At 61.1% G+C, this 18,305-nt stretch overlaps 3 protein-coding genes across 4 annotated transcripts in view; all 3 read left to right on the top strand.

The window, feature by feature from the left end:
- FBXO42 (F-box protein 42) overlaps positions 1-2,081 on the top strand; it is a 35,419-nt gene extending 33,338 nt beyond the window's left edge. For both annotated transcript variants that reach the window (XM_086860435.1, XM_086860436.1), the window contains 3 exons: positions 170-226; positions 655-771; positions 891-2,081. In XM_086860435.1, the coding sequence (XP_086716561.1) occupies positions 170-226; positions 655-771; positions 891-1,940 (1,224 nt within the window). In that variant the 3' untranslated portion in view covers positions 1,941-2,081. The remainder of the gene's footprint in view (positions 1-169; positions 227-654; positions 772-890) is intronic.
- A 2,433-nt stretch (positions 2,082-4,514) lies between these two features.
- Positions 4,515-6,746, top strand: CPLANE2 (ciliogenesis and planar polarity effector complex subunit 2). Its single transcript, XM_086860744.1, has 6 exons — positions 4,515-4,542; positions 5,172-5,285; positions 5,357-5,509; positions 5,601-5,725; positions 5,799-5,938; positions 6,429-6,746. The coding sequence occupies exons 2-6, from the start codon at positions 5,183-5,185 to the stop codon at positions 6,655-6,657; spliced, it is 750 nt and encodes a 249-aa protein (XP_086716870.1). The 5' UTR covers positions 4,515-4,542; positions 5,172-5,182; the 3' UTR covers positions 6,658-6,746.
- Positions 6,747-7,643: 897 nt separating this feature from the next.
- On the top strand, positions 7,644-18,234 carry EPHA2 (EPH receptor A2). Its single transcript, XM_086860743.1, has 17 exons — positions 7,644-8,024; positions 10,733-10,800; positions 11,222-11,885; positions 12,403-12,558; positions 12,634-12,966; positions 13,143-13,267; positions 13,528-13,687; positions 13,774-13,873; positions 13,987-14,042; positions 14,121-14,246; positions 14,330-14,512; positions 14,845-14,906; positions 15,012-15,221; positions 15,517-15,666; positions 15,860-16,053; positions 16,880-17,035; positions 17,569-18,234. The coding sequence occupies exons 1-17, from the start codon at positions 7,865-7,867 to the stop codon at positions 17,672-17,674; spliced, it is 3,009 nt and encodes a 1,002-aa protein (XP_086716869.1). The 5' UTR covers positions 7,644-7,864; the 3' UTR covers positions 17,675-18,234.
- The last annotated feature ends 71 nt before the right edge of the window (positions 18,235-18,305 follow it).

Below are 18,305 nucleotides of genomic sequence, written 5' to 3'. Positions count from 1 at the left end.
GGAGTGGGATGAGCCCTGCATCCCGCTCGGTCCCAGGCCTGCTCCACTCCTCATCCTGGGGCACACAGAACCCGGCAGCGCCTGTGCAGCTGAGAACCTGCCTCTGTCTGCCCCGGGAGGCCTGGCCAGAAATCCTTCCCAGGCTGAAACTCTGCTTTGTCCCCTCCAGATTGTGATAGACAACGAGACCATTCTAATCCTCGGCGGCTGCGGGGGTCCCAATGCAGTGAGTACCTGGGGGAGCAGGGACACCCCCTTGGCACCTGGGGACTGGATTTGGGGACACTCTGCACGTTGGGGGCATTTTGTTCCTCAAATCTGGGAATTCACCCAGTAGATTTTCCAGAGAAGCTGTTTAGCTGTTGCTGGAGCTGCTTTAATTAATAAAACTCACCCCAGGAGCTCTCTGAGCAGCTCCCTGGGTTCGCTGAGGTTCGTCAAGATGAGCCCTTTGTACTGAGGTAGTAGATGGGGATGAAGGGATTTATCCATGTCCATAGTGAGGTGTGATCAGCTCCTGCTCTGGGTCAGCATCCTCTGTGTGCAGCAGCACAGCACTGCTCCCAGCATGGCCCTGATGGGCTGAGCCCGTCAGCAGCCCGGGCTCCTGAACCTCAGCCCAGGCTCCTGAATCTGTCACCCTTCCCTCCCCAGCTGTTCAAAGACGCCTGGCTGCTGCACATGCAGGCCAACCCCTGGACGTGGCAGCCGCTCAAGGTGGAGAACGAGGACCACGGAGCCCCGGAGCTGTGGTGCCATCCCGCGTGCAGGGTACGGGCACGGCGGGGTCCCTGCTCCCTCCCTCTTTACTCCCTCCCCGGAACGCTCCGGAACCGCTTCTCCCCAGCACAAAGGCTCCTTCTGACCTCTGCTCCCTGCTTTCCCTGCAGGTGGGGCAGTGTGTTGTGGTCTTCAGCCAAGCCCCCAGCGGCAGAGCCCCGCTGAGCCCCAGCCTCAACTCCCGCCCGTCTCCCATCAGCGCCACGCCGCCCGCCCTGGTGCCCGAGATGCGGGAATTCCGCTCCCAGTCTCCGGTCAGGAGCACGGACGAGGCTCCCTGCGTCAACGGCCGCTGGGGCACCCTGCGGCCCCGCAGGCAGACGCCGTCGGGCTCGCGGGAGGGCAGCCTGTCCCCAGCCAGAGGGGACAGTTCCCCGGTGCTCAACGGCGGCACCGTGTCACCCGGAGCGGCGCCGGCCGGCGGGGCCTCGCTGGACAGCCCCGTGCAGGCCCTGTCCCCCGGCACCCCCTCGGCCGCCGAGGGCTTCGACCTCAAACGCCGGGGCTCGCTGCCGGAGCAGACGGATCTGCGGCTGGCCGCCGCGGAGCTGGGCTGGGAGCAGAAGCCCACGTCCCTCCTGTGCCAGCTGGATGGCGCGGAGGGCAGGACAGCGGGCACGCGGAACCCTCCGGAGCACACCAACGGCGTCCACACCCCGCCCCACGCCGCCCTGCCCGGCGCCGTGTCCCCCGGCGCGCTCCGCCGCAGCCTGGAGGCCGTCAAAGCTCTGTCCTCCAAAGCCCCCTCGGCCGCGCTGAGCCCTCCCCTGGCGCTGTCCCCGGGGTCCCCGGGCTCCGAGCCGGGCTTGGCGCGGCCGGGCGCCGCCCAGGGCGAGGGGCACTCGCTGCCCCCCATCGCCCGGCGCCTCGGGCACCACCCGCCGCAGTCGCTGAACGTGGGCAAGCCGCTGTACCAGAGCATGAACTGCAAACCCATGCAGATGTACGTGCTGGACATTAAGGACACCAAGGAGCGGGGACGAGTCAAGTGGAAAGTGTTCAACAGCAGCTCCGTGGTGGGGCCGCCCGAGACCAGTTTACACACGGTGGTGCAAGGCCGAGGGGAGCTGATCATATTCGGTGGCCTCATGGACAAGAAACAAAACGTCAAATATTACCCCAAAACAAATGCCTTGTACTTTGTGCGAGCAAAGAGATAATGCGGCCCCCGGCCGCCGCCGCCGCCTGTCCCCTCCGTCCCCGCAGCTCCTCCTCCTTCCCGAGCCCCTTCCCAGCACACAGGCGTTCAAACTGTGAATTAGGGGAGCAGGAAACCAATAAAAGTCCAAGCGAACCCTCCAGCACTGCCCTGGCAGTTCCCAGTACAGCCCCAGTCGAGCGAGTTGTGTTTACAGGTGGGGAAGGATCCGAGGATTTGGGGTGAGCGGCCAGGGAATTCCTGCAGCCGGGATCCTCCTGGCTTTGCTTTCCGAGCGCTGGCGAGCCTCGGTCTCTCCTGAGCTCCTCGTGGGGTTGTGAGCAGAAGTGGTTTTATAGGAATAACCCAAATTCCAGCAGGCAGGAGGCTGTTAGCTTGATTAATTCCGTGCTCAACTTCGTCAGGAAAACAACAGCAATATCCCACTGGGAACCTCCCAGCGCTGCCAACCTTTGCTCGACACAAACACGATGCCTTTTTATTTTGCCTCTCACCTGCCGCTCATCCCTGTCCTCCAGGCAGGACCAAAAGAAGGAGGAAAGGACATTTTTTTTTGTTGTTGTTGTGTCAAAATGCCAAAAATCTTGATTGTTAGCATCCCTCCTCTCCCTGCCCCGCTGGATCAGGCTTCGGGATCAGCCCTGATCCCCTCTGCCCAGCAAAAATACTCTGAAATTCCCATTATTCCCTCAAAACTGAGATATTGGGCTGCCCAATTCCCTTCTAGACTTCAAGGCTTCGTTTAATCCAGCAGCCCGAAGCCATCCAAGGCCGGAGCAGCCCCTTGGAGCCTGGGAACAGGGTGGGTTTTCCAGGGAAAAAGGACAGATTCTGGTAAATCCGAGGGCAGCCTCGATGCAGTAACTTCACCTCATCTTTGCACGTGCCTCCTTTCGCAAAGATTAAATCCAAATCCGAAGGGATTGAACCTGTGCGTCCTTCTGGGACAGCCCCCATCCTCCCCTGTCCCCTCCAAGGGGGTGAAAACGGGGTGGATTCTGCCAGGTTTTGGTCAACAACCTCCAGCACCCTACAAGCGGAGCCCTCCCCAAGCCGGCAGCGCCATGACGTGGTCCCTTCTTCCCGAAATTTTTCTTCTCCATTCCCACTGAGCTTTTTGCCGGTCGGAGCCTTAAATCCCATCCCAGCCGCGTTGGGGACGGGGAGGGATTCACCCGCGGCGTTCCCCACTCTGTAAATAAATCCCTCACCGAATCCCACCTCAGCCGTTGGTCCCACGACGATCCCGTTTCTCCTAAGGAAAAGCAAAATGCCATTTTTTTTTCCCCTCCCCCAGACCTCAGGAGCACCTTGGGTGAGCTGTGGGATTTTTCCCTCTCCGAGCGTGGCCGTGGGAAAGGCGCTCGAGGCTTCGGCATCGATTGGCGCGTGCCCTTTGCATGTTTTTTGTCATCCATCCCTCCCCACCCCCCCCCCAAAAAAAAAAACCACGAAAAAAGAGTCAAACCCCGGGATGGACTTGGTGTCCTTGTCCCTGCCGAGCATCCCTGGAGGGTTCCCATCCCGGGATCCCCCCGGTTCTGTGCCGTTGTGCGGAGATTCGGCCCCGATTGGGATCCGGTGCTGTGAGCGAGGTGTGTCCCCCCCAGCGCCACTCAGGTGTCCCCAACGCCGCCACCACCCCCGGCGCAGCAATGGGAAGCGATTCCGGTGATATTTAAAATCTTGTGTACGTTTTGGGGGGATTCGTGGGGGTCCCTCCCCCGCCTTCCCCACGAATTTTTAGTGGTTTAACAAATAAAAAGGAAAATAAATGGATGGTCGGTGCTGTTGGGGATGGGTGGGTTGGGGATGATGTGGAGGGGAAGTTTCTGCTGCGCCCCTCAGAATTTTAGGAGTGAAAGGGGAGGATATTGAGTCTTTTTTGGGTAAGAAAGGGAAATTCTGCACCTGGGGATGTTGCAGCAGTGGAGGGGGACAAAGGGGGGACACAGGGAATTTGGGACACTGAAGCCTCCTGGAGTCAGAAATTGGGGATGGGGACCCCAAAGCCTGTTGGGGTTGGAAACCAGGGACCCCAAAGCCTATTGGAGCTGGGAATTCAGGAATCCAGGAATCCCAGGGACCCCAAAGCCTATTGGAGCTGAGAATTCAGGAATCCCAGGGACCTCAAAGCCTATTGGAGCTGGGAATTCAGGGATCCCAGGGACCCCAAAGCCTATTGGAGCTGGGAATTCAGGAATCCCAAACCCTGCTTGGGATGCAGACCCCAAACCCTGCCAGTGCTGGGAACTGGGGGTCCCACAGCCCGTTGGAGATGGGAATTGGGGCTGGGGGTCCTAGAGCCTGCTGGGGCTGGAAATTGGGACCTCCAGTCCCACCAGTGTGGGAGCTGCTGGACCCCAAAGCATTCCAGTGTCAGCAATTAGGGATGAGGGCTCCAAGGCCTGGGAAAACCGGCAGTTTGGGACCCCAAATCGTCCCGGTGTCATTAATTCGGGATGGGGACCCCCCAAAATCCGCATGACCGGGGTCACCCCAGGCGCCCCCAACCCTCCCGCGCATGCGCAGCTGCGGCTGGGCGCGGTCCCACAGCGCCCCGCCCACACCGTGACGTCACGGCGAGGCGGAAGCGGCCTCAGGTGAGCGGCGGGGCCGCGTTTTTAAAGAGCCGGGGCGGGAACAATTCCTGAGGGAGTGGGGATGGCGTGAGGGGCCGTGAGGGGCCGTGAGGGGCCGTGAGGGGCCGTGAGGGGCCGTGAGGGGCCGTGAGGGGCCGTGAGGGACATGGGGACACTCAGGGGCGTCAGGGACCCCCGACTGGGCCAGGGAACCCGCAGGGGCCCTGTGGGGGTGCACGGGAAGGAGCCTGTGGTGGGGTACAGGGGTGGCAGGGGGACACAGACACCCCCATGGTGGGGTCAGGGAACACATGGCAGGGTGGTGGAACCCCAGAGAGGGGCACAGAGAGCCCAGAGAGGGACACAGAGACCCCAGAGAGGGGTCAGGGACACCATGAGGGGTCCGGGACACCATGGGAGGATGTAGGAACTCCACAGGGGGGACACACACCCCATGGAAGGGGGTCAGGCATCCCCCAGAGGGGTGGTCAGGGACCCCATGGGTGGTTTGGGGGACCCCACGGGAGGATGCCGGGACGTGGGGGGGTGTTTTAGTGAACCGATGGAGGACTTAGGGACCCTGGGGTGAGGCCAGAAGGGGTCCCCAAAGCTGCGGGATGCAGTGACCCCATGAGGGAAGGGGGCTCCAGGTTTGGGGCCCATGGCAGAGCAGGACTGGGCGCTGGAGCCGGGCTGGCTTCTCTCCCCCGCCGGCCGCCCCTACCTGGACTCCATCCTGCACAAGAACCAGCGGAGAGTGTTCGGTGAGTGCCCCCCCTGCGCCCCCCAAACCGGGGTCTCAGCCCCCCAGAGTCACCCTGAGCCCCCTCCCCAGGTCTGCTGGAGCGCCCTGCGCTGCCGCCCGCCCTGGCTGTCCCCACTGTCACCTACAAACTCTTCCTGGCCGGGAGAAGCGGCGTCGGCAAAACAGCGCTGGTGGCCTGGCTGGGGGGGACCCCCGGGCTGCTCGGCCACCACGAGACCCTGGGTACGGCCCGGGGGGACACCGGCTCCCGGGGGTGACGGTCCCCGCAGGGTCCCGGGGGTCCCTGGGGTGACGGTCCCCGATGTCCCCGCAGGCATCGAGGCCACCACGCTGTTCTGGCCGGCCAAGCCCCGCGGCAGCAGCCGCCCCGTCCTGTTCCAGCTGCACCTCTGGGACTGCGGTGATGGAGCGCTCAGGAAATTCGAGCACCTGCTGCCCGTGAGCTGGGGAGGCGTTTTGGGGTGGGGGGCACCCCCGGGACCCCGCGGTGAGGGGGTGTCCCTGTCCCCAGGCCTGTAAGGAGGAGGCGGACGCTGCCCTGTTCCTGTTCTCCTTCACGGACCGCGCGTCCTTCGAGGAGCTGCCGGCGCTCATGGACCGCGTGCTGGGCCCCGGGGACCGCGACATCATCAGGATGGTGGTGGGCACCAAGTATCCTTTCGGGGGGTCCCCTTGCACCCCCAGGGCTCTCAGAGAACAGGCACACCTCATCACACCAGCACATTCCCGACTCCCGCTGACCTTCACGGGCTTTTGGGGTTTTTTTATAAGCTGTTCCTAGACCTTGTGTTCCTCCCTGCGCCCCAAAACGGGTTTGCACCCCCAGATTTCTCAGCGTTTGGTATCTCAGCAGGCTGAGAACGTGCACAAATCCTTACACCAGTGGGTTCACAGCTCCTACTTATTTTTAGAGGATTTTGCCGCCCTCAAGGAGATTTTTTGGGGTGTTGGTGTCTCCCTTGACCCCACAATCAGGTTTGCACCCTCAGATTTCAAACCACTCAGTGCCTGGGCAGCCAGAGAACGCTCCCACCTCATTACACCCACACCTTCACAGCTCCCGACGGATCTCGGGTGGTTTTGGGGGGATTTTCCGGGGTGTTGCTGTTTCCCTTGACCCTGTGTCCCCTCCCCACCCCAGATTCGACCTGGCCCCACACGCGGCCGTGACGGAGGGGGACGTGCGGGCCTTCGAGGCGAGGTGGGGGCTGCGGGTGCTGCGGGCCCGGGGGTCCCCGGGGGCCGGCGGGGCTCGGGCGGGGCTGGCCCGGGTCGCCCCCGTGCTGGACGCCCTGGTCGAGGGGCTCTGGCGGCGCGACCAAGTGACCGCCGGTGTCACCCCCGCCAGCACGGGGGACACTCCCAGCTGAACCCCCTCTTGGGGTGGGATTGGGGAGTGGGAGGGATAAAGGTGTTCTTTTGATAAAACCGGTGATTTCCATTAAAAAAAAAAAAAGATGCTGGGTGGCCTTTTGACTCGATTCGGGATTGGGATTTGGGGTGAATGAGGTGCTGGGGTAATGAAGGTTTGGGAGTGCTGCGGGGTGTGGGGTGCAGTGGGATCATCAGGATTTGGGGTGCCACAGATCCTGGGGGATTTGGGGTTCAGTGGGATCGTGGAATGGGGGTGCTGAGTCTCTTGGGGGATTTGGGTGCTGTGGGGTGTTGGGGGACTTGGCTGCAGAGGGGTTATGGGAACAGGGGGTGCAGGGTTTAGAGTGCTGTGGGGTTTGAGTTTCTTTGGGGTACCGGGGGATTTGTGGTGCTAGAGGTGATGGGGTTTGGGGTGCTGTGGGGTTTGGGGTGCTGTGGGGTTTGGGGTGCTGCAGGGTTTGCGGTGCTGTGGGTGATGGGATTTGGGGTGCTGTGGGGTTTGGGGTGCTGTGGGGTTTGGGGTGCTGCAGGGTTTGCGGTGCTGTGGGTGATGGGGTTTGGGGTGCTGCAGGGTTTGGGGTGCTGTGGGTGATGGGATTTGGGGTGCTGTGGGGTTTGGGGTGCTGCAGGGTTTGCGGTGCTGTGGGTGATGGGATTTGGGGTGCTGTGGGATTTGGGGTGCTGTAGGTGCTGTGGGGTTTGGGGTGCTGTGGGGTTTGGGGTGCTGCAGGGTTTGCGGTGCTGTGGGTGATGGGATTTGGGGTGCTGCGGGATCACGAGGACGGTGGTGCTCAGGATTTGGGCCTCTGGGGTTCCGGCAGGCCCCCCCAAACCAGTTCCCCCCAAACCCCCCAGTATGGAACTGGTGGGCGGGGGCGTGGCCAGTAGTAACCGCGCGGTCCCGCCCCCTGCAGCCATTGGCTGCCGCCCCCCCGCCCTTCCCACGCCGATTCATGAATGAAAGGGGAGGGGGCGGGAAGGGGGGCGCGTTCACCCCTTCGTGCCCGGGCCCGGGGGGGTCCCCGCGGTGCTGCGGAACCCCCGAGCCCCCTCCAGGGCCGTGCCCCACCTTGTGGGAAGCTCCCACACCCCCTCCCCTCCACCCCACCCCGAGGCGCGCGCCCTCCCAGTTCCGTACTGGTGCGTACTGGGAGCGGCTGCTGCGCCTTTAAGAGCGGGCGTGGCCGGTGACGTCAGCGGGGCATGAATGAACAGGAGCGGGCGCGCGCCCCGCACCCCCCGCACTCCCCGCGGGGCCGCCGCTCGTGGGGACCCCCCAAAAACCGCCCCGCCATGGCGGGCAGCCCCCCGAGCCTCACCCTCCTCCTCCTCACCGCCCTCAGCCCCCTGGCCGCCGAGGAAGGTGAGCCCCACACTCCGCTTTTATTGGGGGGGGTTGGGAAGGAGCACCCCAAAACTCCTTTATTGGGGGTACCCCCAAGGCTGGGCTGGTTTTGGGGTGAATTGGGGGGATTTGGGGGCAGCTGAGGGCTTGGGGAGCGCTCTGGGGGTAAAGGGTGATGGGGGTTCCACCTTCCCCCCCTCCCACGGTTTGGGGTGCGGTGGGGAATTCGCAAGTGCTGGAGCGCGGGTTTTGGGGGGGAAAGGGTTAAAATTTGAGGAGAAGTTGAAATGAGTGTGGAGAAGTTGAAATTAAAAGGGGAAAAGTTAAATTAAGGGATGAAAGTTTAAGGGGAGTGAGTTAAAAAGGTGGGGGTGGGTAAAAATATAAGGGGACAGGGGCTAAAATACGGGGAGAACTGAAATAGAGAAAAAAAAATAAATGGGGAGAGGGAAAAAAGATAAAATAAGAGGAAAACTGAAAGTTTGGGGCAACTTTTCCCATGCCGAGCGTCCGGCTGACGCGCCGGGGCCTGATCCTGCCGGAAGCCCCCGAGGAGGCTGGCAGAGGCTTGAGGGTGGGGGGGATTAAAAAATGAACCCCCCAAAAAGGGGAAAATCACCTTAAACTGGAGCGTTTCCCATGGGTGGTGCAGGGCCGGGTAGGATCCGGCCCGAGAGCTGGAAAACAATGTCAGGAAAATCCCAAAAATTTACTGGGAAAAAAACAAGCAGCGTCTCGGCCTCCACCTCCCAACCCTTCCCCCGCTGATTTTGGGGTTTAGTTTGGGAGGGCTGGGCGAAAGAAAAAGGGGAAATTCACTTTTTTGTGTATATATTCAATTTTTTTTAAGATTAAGTTTCTGAAAACTCTGATGGGTTTTTTAATCCATCAGTTTCGAGGGTAAAGTGGAAGAATCCAGCCCCAAATGCAAATAAAATCAGAGGCTGGAATGGAAAATACTCCCTAAAAGCTAAAAATGGGGTAAAAAATCCCAAAGTGAGGATTTTTGGAAGTGCCGGGGGGACAGCAGAGGGGGTCACTGTGGGATTTGGGGTGTGTTCCCAAAGTGCTGCTTCCCAGGAAGGGAATATTGGGATTTGGGGTTTTAAAAGTGGTGCAGGGAAGGGAGAGTGGTGGGATTTGGGGATTTAGGGGGGATTGGTTCCCTGCGGTGAGATCCTGTGGGATTTGGGGTGAGCTGAGGTGAGGAGGCGGTGAGAGAGGGAATGGAGCGGGATTGGGATGGGATGGGATCCATTTGGGGATTGTTATTGGGGTTCAGACTGAAACTGGAGAGGGAACGAGGCTGGGGTGAGGATGGAGATGGGATTCATTTTGGGATTTCATGGAGGCTGAGGTGGGATTGGGATGGGGAGGGGAATGGGAGCGGAGGGGATTGGGGTTCACTTCGGGAATGGGAGGGGATGGGATTGGGGTTCACTTTGGGAATGGGAGGGGATGGGATTGGGGTTCACTTTGGGAATGGGAGGGGATGGGATTGGGGTTCACTTTGGGAATGGGATTGGGGTTCACTTTGGGAATGGGATTGGGGTTCACTTTGGGAATGGGAGAGGAGGGGATTGGGGTTCACTTTGGGAATGGGATGGGGCTCGGCTCGGGACACGGATCGGGGTTGGGGCAGGGGACAGGGGACAGGGCACGGGTACAGCCGGGAATGGCAGCGGGACGCGGCTCCGGAGCGCGGGGGTGGCGCTGGGGCTTGGTGGCCACATTGACGGTGGCACTGGAGGTGGTGGCGGCCGTGGCCGGGTGACGAAGGCGACGGGGAATTTGAGGATGATGATGGTGGGTGCAGGTGGCTCCCGGGACGGTGCTGCGGCCCCGGCGCTGTCCCGGGAGCTCCAGCCCCGGGATTGTCCCCGGAGCCACCCCCGGGGGCAGCCGCAGGGAACCCCCGCCCGCTGCGGCCCCGGCTCCCGCCGCTTTCCGCTCTCCGGAGGCTGCCGGGGGGGATTTCCAGCCTCAGGAAAACCGGGATATCCGCCCCGGCATCCTTCCTGACCCCGGGCACGGCGCGGGGGGGACGCTGCAGCCACCCGGCTCCCCCCGGGCAGGTTTGGGGTCCCCCCCCGGCTCGGAGGTGCCGCGAGCTCGGCCGGGGGAGCTGGGGGGGTCCCTCCGCCCCGAAATCGCCCCCCTCCCGCCGGACCCACCTCGCTGAACCCGGGCGTCCGGGCACATTCCTGGGGGGTGATTCACCGGGGGGGCCCCGCTCCCTCCCCGGGCTCCTCTTCCTCCTCTTCCTCTCCCGGCGCTGGATCCGGCCACCGCCCTCGGCGTGCCAGGGCAGGAACCGCCGGGCCCTGCGGCTCCCCCGCCTCGGGGGGCGGCCCCGGGGGCTTCTGCCAGCGGGACCTGGGGGGATCCGGGGGTCAGGGGACCCGGCTGGGGCCCGGGACTGCCTGCGGGCCCTGGGGGTGTCTGTGGGAATCAGGAGGATCCGTGGGGGTATCCAGGGGTCTTCAGAGCATCCGTGGAACCTCCTGGCATCCGTGGGTCCCAGGGACATCTGTGGGTCCCAGGGACATCTGTGGGTCCCAGGAGTGTTTGCACATCCTGGGGACTTCCATGGGGCTGTCCGTGGGTCCTGGGGGATGGACATCCAAGGGCCAAAGGGGTGTGTTGGTGGCACCTGCAGGTCCTGGGGGTGTCCACGGGTGCTGGTGGCATCTCCTGACATCCCTGTCCTCTCTCCTCTCCTGCAGTGGTGCTGCTGGACTTTGCCAAGGCCCACGGGGAGCTGGGCTGGCTGACCCAGCCCTACGGAAAAGGGGTGAGCACCCACAGGTCCAGCAGCGGGATGGGGAACGGGGACAGCCACGGAGGAGCTCAGTGGGGATGGGGACATCTCTGGGGACCTTGACAGGAGTGGGGATGAGGATATCCATGGGAATAGAGACATCCATGGGGACGGGCCTGGGGGCACCCGTGGGAATGGGGACAGGAGCATCCGTAGGGAGGAACCTCCACAGGAACCTGCCCCAGGCGTGAGGACCTCCATGGGCATGGGGACAGCGACACCCGTGGGGCTGGAGACCTCCACTGGGGTTGGGATGGGGCCCTCCGTGGGACCAGAACACCCATGGGGATGGATGTGGGGACATCCATGGGGTTGGGGACCTCCGTGGGGATGGGGACAGGGGGCCGTGCCTCAGTTTCCCCCCCCATAGCCGCGTTTCTGTCTCCGGGGACAGTGGGACCAGCTGCAGAACGTCCTCAACGACTCCCTGATCTACATGTACTCCGTGTGCAACGTCCTGGAGGGCGAGCAGGAGAACTGGCTCCGCACCAACTGGATCTACCGCGGCGTGGCCCAGCGCATCTTCATCGAGCTGCAGTTCACCGTGCGCGACTGCAACAGCTTCCCCACGGCCGGCGGCGGCTCCTGCAAGGAGACCTTCAACCTCTACTACGCCGAGTCGGACGTGGATTACGGCACCAACTTCCAGAAGCGGCAGTTCAGGAAGATCGACACCATCGCCCCGGACGAGATCACCGTCCAGGAGGATTTCGCCGCCCGCAACGTGAAGCTCAACGTGGAGGTGCGCTCGGTGGGGCCGCTCCGCAGGAAAGGTTTCTACCTGGCCTTCCAGGACCTGGGCGCCTGCGTGGCGCTGCTCTCCGTGCGCGTCTACTACAAGCGGTGTCCGGCCGTGGTGCGGGGCATGGCGCGGTTCCCCGAGACCGTGGCCGGCGCCGACTCGCAGACCCTGGCCGAGGTGCGGGGCTCGTGCGTGGCCGAGGCGGTGGCCGAGCAGGCGCCGGCCCTGCACTGCAACGCCGACGGCGAGTGGCTCGTGCCCATCGGGGAGTGCCTGTGCCGCGCCGGCTTCCAGAGCCTGGGAGACGCCTGCCAAGGTGTGGAGCGGGGTAAACTGAGGCAGCAAGGGGTGTCCGAGGATGGGCCATCCTGGGGTGTGCCCGGGGTGGAGTGGGAGGGAAGAGGAGGGGGGGTTTGGCCCTGTTATTCCCAATGCTGGATCCTCAGCCTTGAGTGCAGTGAGTGTGGAAGGGCTCAGCTGGAGAAGGGCGAGGCAGTGACTGCAAAAATGAGGTGAAATGCCCTAAAAATTCCCCCGTTTGGAGTTGGAGAAATGAGGTTTTGGCTCCAAAATTCCCAGTCCTGGAGCCTCATCTTTCCACCTCACCAGTGGGAGTCACATTCAGTGAGGGTGGGAGAGCTCAGACAGGTGAAGGGTGGGCCAGGGGAATCCAAATAAAGCAGAATATAATAAATAAGATTAAATACCCTAAAATTCCCCATTTGGGAATTCCACCTCTCCGGGTGCTTGGGGGGTCCTCCCCCTCCCGCCTGCCAGGCGCCGGTCCAGCGGATTTGGGATCTCACCGGTGCCACTTTGCGTGTCCCCTCCAGCGTGTCCCCCCGGCACCTTCAAGGCCGCGGTGTCCTCGGGGGGCTGCCAGCCCTGTCCCCCCCACACCCTGCCCGCCCCGGCCGCCGCCGCCGCCTGCCCGTGTGAGGACGGATTTTTCCGGGCCCCCGAGGACCCTGCAGAGCATCCCTGCACCCGTAAGTCACCTGTGGATGGGGGGGACTCGCTGAGGTGACAGGCACCGCCCTGACCCCGCCCTGTGTCCCCCGCAGGTCCCCCCTCGCCCCCCCAGGCTGTCACAGCGCTGGGGCTGGGGGCTGCGGTGCAGCTGCGCTGGGCCCCCCCCGCTGACCCCGGCGGCCGCGAGGACGTCACCTACAGCATCAGCTGCGAGCAGTGCTGGCCTGAGAGCGGCGAGTGCCGGTCCTGCGACGGGGGGCTCCGCTTCTCACAGCCCCCCCGGGGGCTCGCGGGGACGGAGGTCACCGTCACCGACCTGGAGCCGCACGTCAACTACACCTTCACCGTGGAGGCCCGGAACGGGGTGTCCCCCTACAGCCACCAGCGCAGCGTGGCCAGTGCCACCATCAGCGTCAACCAGACAGGTGAGGGGACACCTGCAGCTCTGACACCTTCCCTCCGTGCTGGGGACACGTCTGCGGTGTCCCTGTCCCCCATGGGAACACCTCTGTGATTTTCCCATCTCCCATGGGGACACCTCCTTGGTGTCGGTGACCCTCTGGGGACACCTCAGTCACGTCCCTGCGTGTCCCCACGGCAGAGCCCCCCCGGGTGACATCAGTGAGCCTGGATGGACGGACAGCCACCAGCCTGGTCCTGTCCTGGACGGTGCCACTGCGGCAGCAGAGCCGGGTCTGGAAGTACGAGGTCACCTACAGCAAGAAGGTGACCCAGGCTGACACCCCCAAACCCCCCCCTCCATCCGTGTCACCTCCATCCGTGTCCCATTTGTGTCACCTCCCCATCCGTGTCACCCCTCCATCCACGTCACCTCCGTCCGTGTCCCTCCCATGTTCATCCCTCTATCCATGTCACCTCCATCCCTGCCCCATCCATGTCACCTCCCCCACATCACCTCCCTCTTTGCCCCACCCTTGCCACCCCTCCCTGTGTGTCACGCCGGTGTCACCCTGCCGTGTCCCCAGGTGGACGAGAACAGCTACTCGGTGCTGCGCTGCGAGGGCACCTCGGTCACGCTGCCCAAGCTGTCCCCAGCCACCGCCTACGTGGTTCGTGTCCAGGCTCTCACCGCCGACGGCCACGGGGCCTTCAGCCCCCAGCACGAGTTCGAGACCCTGCCCGAGGGTGAGGAGGGGCCGGGGGGTGTTGGGAGCGCGGGGTGGGGGCTCCAGGGGGGCTCCTGCAGGGAACTCACCTGGATGTCCCCGCAGATTCCGAGGCCATGGCATCCACCGCCGTCATCACCGGCAGCGTCGCCGGCATCGTCTTTGTTGTGCTGCTCTTGGCCGCTCTCCTCTACGTCCTCCGGCGGTAAGGGGACAAACCCCGCCCAGACCCCCCAAAAAACCCCAAAACGTCACTGTCCCAGCACCGACAATGGGGGGAGGGACGATCTTTTGGGACAAAACCTTGGTTTTCCACAGGAGGAGGAGGTCACGGCCGCGCCAATCCGCCGAGGACGTCTACTTCTCCAAGTCAGGTGAGGCAGGGGCCAGTGGGGACAGCGGGGATGGGCGGGGGGTCACAGGCGTGGTGACCCCCTCCTCGACACCCCCAGACCAGCTGAAGCCCCTCAAGACCTACGTCGACCCCCACACCTACGAAGACCCCAACCAAGCCATGCTCAAGTTCACCACCGAGATCCCCCCGTCCTTCATCACCCGCCAGAAGGTCATCGGCGCCGGTAGGTGGCTTTGTCCCCCCAGAGACGCCCCGAAATCGGGGTGGGGCAGGGGGGCTAAGGGCGCCCCACGTTTTTCGGAGCAGGTGAATTTGGGGAGGTGTACAAGGGCACCCTGAAGCGCGGCAGGAAGGAGGTGCTGGTGGCCATCAAGACGTTGAAGGTGGGCTACACAGAGAAGCAGCGTGTGGACTTCCTGAGCGAGGCCACTATCATGGGGCAGTTCTGCCACCCCAACATCATCCGCCTTGAGGGCGTCGTCTCCAAGTGTGAGTGGCCTCTCCGTCCTGTCCCCTCCCAAAAAACCACCCCGATTTCCCAGCAAAACACCTCAAAAACCATGAAATTAAAAACAGGCTGTTTCGAGCAATGACACAAAGGGGAATTTGGGGGATTTGGGTCTTTTTGGGGGGATGAGGTCGGGGATTTTTTTGGGGAGGGAATTCAGGTTTATTTGGGAGGTTTTGAGGGGCATTTGGGGGGTTAAAGAATTTTGGGAGGGCTTGTGGAAGGTTTAGAGATTTTATGGGGGTGGCTTTTTTGGGGGGCTTGGAGAGATATTTTTTGGGGTTTTTACCTGTTTTGGGGTCTTTTTGTACAGACAAGCCCTTCATGATCATCACGGAGTACATGGAGAACGGGGCGCTGGACAAATTCCTGCGGGTAGGTGACACGTGGTGGCAACCACGGGGTGAAGGAACCTCCAACACCCACCACAGGAGGTGGGACAACAGGTGGATTCCAGGCTGGATTCTCCCCTTTTCCCAGGAAAAAGAGGGTGAATTTGGTGTCATCCAGCTGGTGGGGATGCTGAGGGGCATCGCCGCTGGCATGAAGTACTTGGCAAACATGAACTACGTCCATCGTGACCTGGCCGCCAGGAACATCCTGGTGAACAGCAACCTGGTGTGCAAAGTGTCTGATTTCGGGCTCTCAAGGGTGCTGGAGGATGACCCTGAGGCCACCTACACCACCAGTGTGAGTGTCACTGCAGCCAGGGAGCCAGGGAGGGGATGGCCACGGCCAGGGGGTGCTTGGTTCTGTTGTGGGGGTTGAACACGGTGGGTGATTGTCCATCACGGTGTTGGGGTGGTTGAATGCAGTGGGTGATTGTCCATCACGGTGTTTGAGGGGTTGAACACGGTGGGTGATTGTCCATCACGGTGTTGGGGTGGTGGAACACGGTGGGTGATTGTCCATCACGGTGTTGGGGTGGTGGAACAAGGCACGGTGGCTTTTTGGGGGCGCAGGGTTGACCCCAGTGTTGCTGTAGGGCGGGAAGATCCCGATCCGATGGACAGCACCCGAAGCCATCTCCTACCGCAAGTTCACCTCTGCCAGCGACGTCTGGAGCTACGGCATCGTCATGTGGGAGGTGATGTCCTACGGCGAGCGGCCCTACTGGGAGCTCTCCAACCACGAGGTGTGTGCACAGCCAGGCCCAGCTGGGACAAGGCTGGGATCAACCTGGGACAGTGGGAGGTGTCCCTGCCCAGGGCAGGGGCTGGAATGAGACGAGCTTTGAGGTCCTTCCAACCCAAACCATCCTGGGATTCTGTTAATGAACACTTTTTCTGGGGGACCATCCCTGATCCTCCTCCTCCTCATCCTCACAGGTGATGAAGGCCATCAATGAGGGTTTCCGCCTCCCGGCGCCGCTGGACTGTCCCTCGGCCATCTACCAGCTGATGATGCAGTGCTGGCAGCAGGAGCGCAGCCGGCGCCCCAAGTTCACCGACATCGTCAGCATCCTCGACAAACTCATCCGGGCCCCCGAGTCCCTCAAGGCACTGGCAGATTTCGACCCCCGGTGAGTGTGGGGAGCACCAGGATGGGGTGGGGGGCAAGAAGAGGGAGGGGGGGAAGTTGCCCAGAGCAGCTGAGGCAGCACCTGGAAGTGCCCAGGGCCAGGCTGGACAGGGCTTGGAGCACCCAGGGATAGTGGGAGGTGTCCCTGCCATGCCAGGGGTGGAATGGGGTGGGCTTTAGGGTTCCTTCCAACCAAAGAATCTCTGATTCTTGCACATTTTTGCGTCTTCTATCGGTTTTTGCATCGTTTTGTGTCCATCTTCGCATTTTCTGTCATTTTTTGCACTCCCGTGGTGCTGGTTTGGGTTGGGTTTTCCATCTCTGCACTCTCACCTTGCTTTTGGCATCTCCATTCCTTCATCATTTTTTGGTATTTCCTCATTTTCACATTCCCACCTTTTGCATTGTTTCATTTTGCTGCACCTTCATTTCATCATCTCATTTTTTGGAATCTTCCCGTTTCTGCACTGTTTTTCCATTCTTCCATTTTCACATTATTTTTCACATCTTTTTAACCCTGTGTTATTTTTCCATATTTCCATTTTTGCCTCTCTATTTGCCACCCTTCCATTCCTGCACCATTTTTCCCATTGTTTCATTTCTCCAATATTTTTCTGCCCTCACCTTTCTCCATCATTTTTTGCACCTTCCATTTGCACATTATTTTTTTACATCCCTCCGTTCCCGAATCGTTTTTTTGCAAAGTTTGATTTCTGCATCATCTTTTCACCCTTCTGTTTCCACATCATTTCCCCAGATTCTGCTTTTCTCTGGGTTTTTTTTTGCCTGTTTCTATTTTTACACCGTTTTTCCGTCCGTCCCTGCAGGGTGTCCATCCGGCTGCCCAGCACCAGCGGCTCCGAGGGCGTCCCGTTCCGCTCGGTCCCGGAGTGGCTGGAGTCCATCCGGATGCCCCAGTACACCGAGACCTTCATGGCCTCGGGCTACAGCACCATCGAGAAGGTCCTGCAGATGACCGGCGAGTGAGTCCCTGTCCCTGTCCCCTGGACATTCCCAGCCCGGCCCCTCCAGCTCCCGCGGGACTGGGATGTGCTGGGAACGGAAACCACTTCCGTGGCCTTGGGGGCCCGAGGGACGGGATAAAATTAGATGTTCCTTGGCTGGAGAGGCTGGGATGAGCTGTGTCAGTCTGTCCATCCCTTGGGATGAGTCATGTCCATCCATCCCTCGGGATAAGCCATGTCCATCCATCCCTCCATCCCTCCATCCCTCCATCCCTCCATCCCTCCATCCCTCCATCCCTCCATCCCTCCATCCCTCCATCCATCCATCATCCATCCATCATCCATCATCCATCCACCCATCCATCCATCATCCATCCATCCATCCCTCCATCCATCCATCCCTCCATCCCTTGGGATGAGCCGTGTCCACCCTCCCATCCCTCCCCACCCCCAGGACGCTGCTCCTGGTACCCCCCAAACCCGGGCAGTGGCTCCAGCCCCTCCCAGCCCCGTTCCCGCTGATCCCAACTCCCTCTTTCCCGTTTTCCCAGGGACATCAAGCGGATCGGGGTGCGCCTGCCGGGCCACCAGAAGCGCATCGCCTACAGCCTGCTGGGGCTGCAGGAGCAGGCAGCGGCCGGGGGGGCCCCGGGCTGACCCCCAGCCCCCCCAGAATGCCACATGAAGACCCCCCCTCCTCCCCGAGGGGTTTATTTATTGTCTCTGTAATTATTGAGGGTTTGTTTGTACTGTTATCGATTCTGTCCCCACGCCTGGGGATGAAACGGGTGCTGCCACTTCCCTCCCCTCTAAAAAAAATGGAATTTCAAGCTCATTTGGAGCTGGGGGAGGGATTTTTCTGCTTCCTTTCCCCCCCACATTTCAAGAAAAAAAGGGCTCAGTCCCAAAACTGATTTATTTTTACTTTTTTTCCTCCCTATTTATTCCTTTCCCACTGGGTTTTTTGGGTGGTTTGTTCCCTTTTTAACGCTGATCTGCCAGTGTTGCCTTGTATTTTTTAAACCTAATTTATTCTATTTTTGTATATTTATTGCAAAGAATTAAAGGTTGTGTCAGGTTTGGGAGAGAAAAAAAAGGGGGAAATTTAAAAAAAAAAATAAAAAATTTGATGGTTTTTTTCCCCCCTTTTTTTCATGGATTTATGGGGATTTTTGGGGGGTTTTGAATAAATATATGTGCTTTTTGGTTTTCTAGAATATTGTGTTTTCCTACTGGTTCACAGAGATTGAGGGACTTTGGGGGGCAGAGAGAGGAGTTTTCCCCTGGA

Source organism: Cyanistes caeruleus, chromosome 22, assembly GCF_971803275.1.
Source record: "Cyanistes caeruleus chromosome 22, bCyaCae1.hap1.1, whole genome shotgun sequence".
NCBI lineage: Eukaryota > Metazoa > Chordata > Aves > Passeriformes > Paridae > Cyanistes > Cyanistes caeruleus.
This window is presented reverse-complemented; position numbering and strand designations above follow the sequence as displayed.